Genomic DNA, 4,481 nt, shown 5'->3' on the forward strand with positions numbered 1-4,481 from the left:
AGACACCACCAACAGGTGATCAGCAAAGATAGATGAGAGGGGATTTACTAGGGGAATTAGAGGATGAAAAGTCTCAGGGCAGGCTATCTACAAGATGGAGCCCCTGGGGTGCCAGGAGTGTGACTCAGCCCACACCCAGAAACCTCAGAACCAGGGAAGTGGATAGTGTAACTCTCGGTATAAAAACAGCCTGAAGTTCTGATGTCCAAGGGCAGGAAAAGAAGAGTCTCAGCTCCAGGAAGAAAGGGAGGAAAGTGCCTTTCCTCTGCTCTGTTTCTCCTGTCTGGGCCCTCAGAGAACTGGATGGGGCCTGTCTCTATTGCAGACATCTCCCCACTCTGTCCACCAGCCTACACCAATCTTCCCGGGAATACATGTGCAGGCTCCCCCGGAAACAATGCTTTACCAATTCCTGACGTATTCCTTAAGGCAGTCCGTCACGTGGACACCGGAAATTAACCATCACACCCTGTAAAATGGGTAGTGTCCCCACTGGACAAATGACACAGACAGTTTGGGTACCTTTCTTATACTGCTTATAGGTTATAGAGTCAGGGTTAACTCAAGTCTGCAAAGATCAAATTCTAAACTCCACCCTCTTAAGGACTGCTGCTCAACGCTGTGGAAGCAGCACCGTATTAGACACTGTACGAGGACTGAAGAGGCATTCGAGACACATCCCCTGCTTTAGGGACCACTTCCTAGCTGCATTCATGACAGGAGTCATGTTTCTGTGACTTTACTATAGAGCCCAGAACCAAGTGTGAATTGGCACGCTTTAGGTGTGCATAAGCTCTGCAGAAACCCTAAGAAAGAGCAAGATAATTATAGGCTTAATTCACACAGGGAAGTTTATATGAAAACAGCTTTCAGTCAATTCCTGAAGGAAAATATTTTCACTGGCAGAAAAATGTTCTCCTGGAGAATAACTAGTTGAAGGGCTTTGGCAGCAAGGGGCTCTGGACACATGTTCATGGAAGTGGGGAAAAAAGACACACAGAATAGAAATAGAATTGGGGACCCTTCAGGGAGAGGAGTAAGGAAAAGTGCTAGCCCAGCAAGCTGATATGTAATTTTGAATCTTAACTAGATTGAGAATTTGGATGCAACTCAAAACTAGATAAGAGTAATTGCACTAAAAAAAATGGCAAGGAGCAGGGTAAAATAAAAAAAAATTCATTAATAATGAATTAAATTATTCATTCAACAAACATTTATTGGGCACCTACCATGGTCCAGGGAGAGGGCTAGATGCTAATCAAAAAATAATAATCGCTGCCATGACTGAGCAATGCCTATGAGTCATCCTTAGAATGGTGCTGGAAGATAGATGGGGCTGTCTTATTCCATCCTGAGTTTACAAAAGATGACCCTGAGGACCAGCCAGGCTAAGCAACCTGTTCCAGATCACCTAGTACTTGAACCGAAGCTTGTCTGACTCCAAAGCCCACACTTTCTCTGATACGCCATGCAGCCAGAAAAGGGCAGTGAAGTACTAAGGTTTGCTAAGGTGTTAAGCATATGGAATAAGATAATCAGGGGTATTTTTAAACTTGTGGTAAAACACACACAACACGACATACACACTCTTAACAAATGTTGAGGTGCACGGTACAGCATTGTGAACTATATGCCCATTGTGCTACAGTGGATGCTTACAACTTTCCGGGATGGTTAATATTGTCAACTTGATTGGATCGAAGGATGTAAAGTGTTGTTCCTGGGTGTGTCTGTGAGCGTGTTGCCAACGGAGATTAACATTTGAGTCAGTGCAGTGGGAGAGGCAGGCCCACCCTCGCTCTGGGTGGGTAACATCAAAACAGCTGCCATTGCGGCTAGAATAACGCAGGCAGAAGAAATTGGAAGGAACAGACTGGCTGAGTGTTCCAGCCTTAATCTTTCCCCTGTGCTAGATGATTCTTGCCCTCGAACATCAGACTCCAAGTTCTTTGGCTTTTGGACTCTTGGACTTACACCAGAGGTTTGCCAGGGGCTCTTGGGCCTTTGGTCACAGACTGAGGGGTGCACAGTTGGCTTCCCTACTTTTGAGGTTTTGGTACTTGAACTGATCCACCACTGACTTCTTTGCTCCTCAACTTGCGGACAGCCTATCATGGGACTTTACCTTGTGATCATGTGAGTCGATTCTCCTTAATAAACTTCCTTTCATATATGCATCTATCTTATTAGTTCTATCTCTCCAGAGAACCTTAATACAGCTTGGTACACCAAGGTTGCTGTGCAGTTCTGGGCATGACATGGGGAGAAATATGTGATGTGGAAGCAGAGAGACCGTCTCCTCTTGTGTATATCTACTAGTCACAAAGACACATCTCACAAGAGCCTTGCAGAAGACATCCTTCCTCATCTTATTAGCAACAATAAGTTTACTTGCCCGATTCCTGAGCTGGTCACCAGCAGGGGTACAGGGATTGCCTATGGTTTCATCAGGTATCCCATGGAGATGCACATAGCATCAACTGTTTCATAGATGCTGCACTGGCTACATAGGGATAAAATTAGAGGATAAGAACATGAACAGAATCACACATCAAAGTGGATGTATCAATGGGGAAATATATCCTGGAAGGCAACTGCTGATGTTCCAATGCATATATCTACAAGGGATTGTTGGTTTTTGTTTTTGTTGCCAACAGAATACACTTTCTAATGGTATAAGACTATGAATGCCTGCTTTTGTTAACATCAAATTGAGCAAAAGTTTAAAAGGGTTAGGAAAAAATAGCATGATAATGTTTATGCGTTCTTTGGATTTTATTTTCACTCTGCTGAACATGACAGAACTCAGTAACAACAGTCCTCTTCATATAGCAAAGTTCTTGCAAGAGGAGGAATGAAAGTAACCAAGCTGAAATAATAGCTGAAGACTTCCCATCGCTAACATGCATTGGACTTTGTAATTTTCTCATAAAAGAAACTGACTCCATTTGAAAAATCTTTACACAAAATCCTCCCTGTTGCAGCCCTTGTCACCAGTGGTCCTTTTGAAGAAGGACAAAGAAAATAAAGTATCATGAATTCAACTTAATTAGTCTCAGGGCATTTTCTTGGTTTTCTCCACATAACTTACTAGTACCTCAGAATGTGAACTGGGAGGATCTTTTCTTTCTTCTTTTCTTTTTCCTTCCTTCCTTCCTTCCTTCCTTCCTTCCTTCCTTCCTTCCTTCCTTCCTTCCTTCCTTCTTTCCTTTCTTCCTTCCTTTCTTCCTTCCTTCCTTTTTGAGATAGAGTCTTGCTCTGTTACCCAGGCTGGAGTGCAGTGGCATGATTCTGGCTCACTGCAGGTTTTTCTCTTTTCTTTTCTTCTTCCTTCCTTCCTTTCTTCCTTTCCTTTCCTTTCCTTCCTTCTTTCTTCTTTCCTTCTTTTTTTCTTTTTTTCTTCCTTTCCTCTTTGAGTTGGACTCTTGCTCTGTCACCCAGGCTGGAGGGCAGTAGTATGATCCTAGTTCACTGCAGCCTAGAACTCCTAGGCTCAAGTGATCCTCCTACCTCAGCCTCCCAAGTAGTTGGGGCTTCAGGTGCACACCATCATGCCTGGCTAATTTTGCATATTTTTGTAGAGAACAAGACCTCGCTGTATTACCCAGCTCATCTTAAACTGAACTCCGGGCCTCAAGAGATCCTCAAAACTCGGCCTCCCAAAATGCTGGAATTACAGGTGTGAGCCACTTCGCCTGTCCCTGAACTGGGAGTTTTTATACCCATTTGCTCTGAAGGATTGAGAAGAAAATTTGAGCATTTCCATACACAAATCAACAAAATGAAATGTGTCAGATTGTAGCACAATGATGAATGTTTCCAATAAGCCCCAGTAGTATTTTTGGATATATAGCAACTTAAATGGGCTATTCTGAACTAATTAGCAAAGTACCTATAATTTTAGTTTTCAATAAAGATAGATTTTCACTAAATTCTTTTCTTTGACTTTACCTACTCATAGACAAAGATGTTTATTCCTGCAAAATAGCTAATTAGACCTCCATGATTCAATAGGAGTGGCAATACTTGGGAGGGAAGTTTCACTCACAATTTTGATAGAATGACCAAGAGAAGTTTCATTTTTATTCCTGTATGTGTAAATTCCTATTTGTATTACTATTTATTTAAATTTTTATTTATGTATTTATCCAATTCCGATGAGGAACTGCTGTTTACTCAATGTCTCCTCAATCCTTTTGCTTCTGTTTCTTCAGTTCTCATCTGGTCTCAATAGGAGCACTATCTGAATTCACTCTGGAGTCATGGCCTGTCCTGTAATTTCTGTGTCCTGTAAAGAAGGTGTCTTGTGACTGGGTGTAGTGACTCATGCCTGTAATTCCAGCACTTTGGGAGGTTGAGGTGGGCGGATCCCTTGAGGTCAGTAGTTCAAGACCAGCCTGGCCAACATGGTGAAACCCCGTCTCTACCAAAAATACAAAGATTAGCCAGGGGTGGTGGTGCATGCCTGTAATTCCAGCTCC

At 42.7% G+C, this 4,481-nt stretch overlaps 1 protein-coding gene across 1 annotated transcript in view; it reads left to right on the forward strand.

Moving 5' to 3' along the window:
- Positions 1 to 737, forward strand: part of LOC111528506 (testis-specific basic protein Y 1-like) — an 11,698-nt gene extending 10,961 nt beyond the window's left edge. Inside the window, exon 3 of the mRNA XM_026451803.2 lies at positions 605 to 737. Within this exon, the coding sequence (XP_026307588.1) occupies positions 605 to 737 (133 nt within the window). The remainder of the gene's footprint in view (positions 1 to 604) is intronic.
- Positions 738 to 4,481: the final 3,744 nt, after the last annotated feature.

The sequence above is a fragment of the Piliocolobus tephrosceles genome, chromosome Y, assembly GCF_002776525.5.
Source record: "Piliocolobus tephrosceles isolate RC106 chromosome Y, ASM277652v3, whole genome shotgun sequence".
Taxonomy (NCBI): Eukaryota; Metazoa; Chordata; class Mammalia; order Primates; family Cercopithecidae; genus Piliocolobus; species Piliocolobus tephrosceles.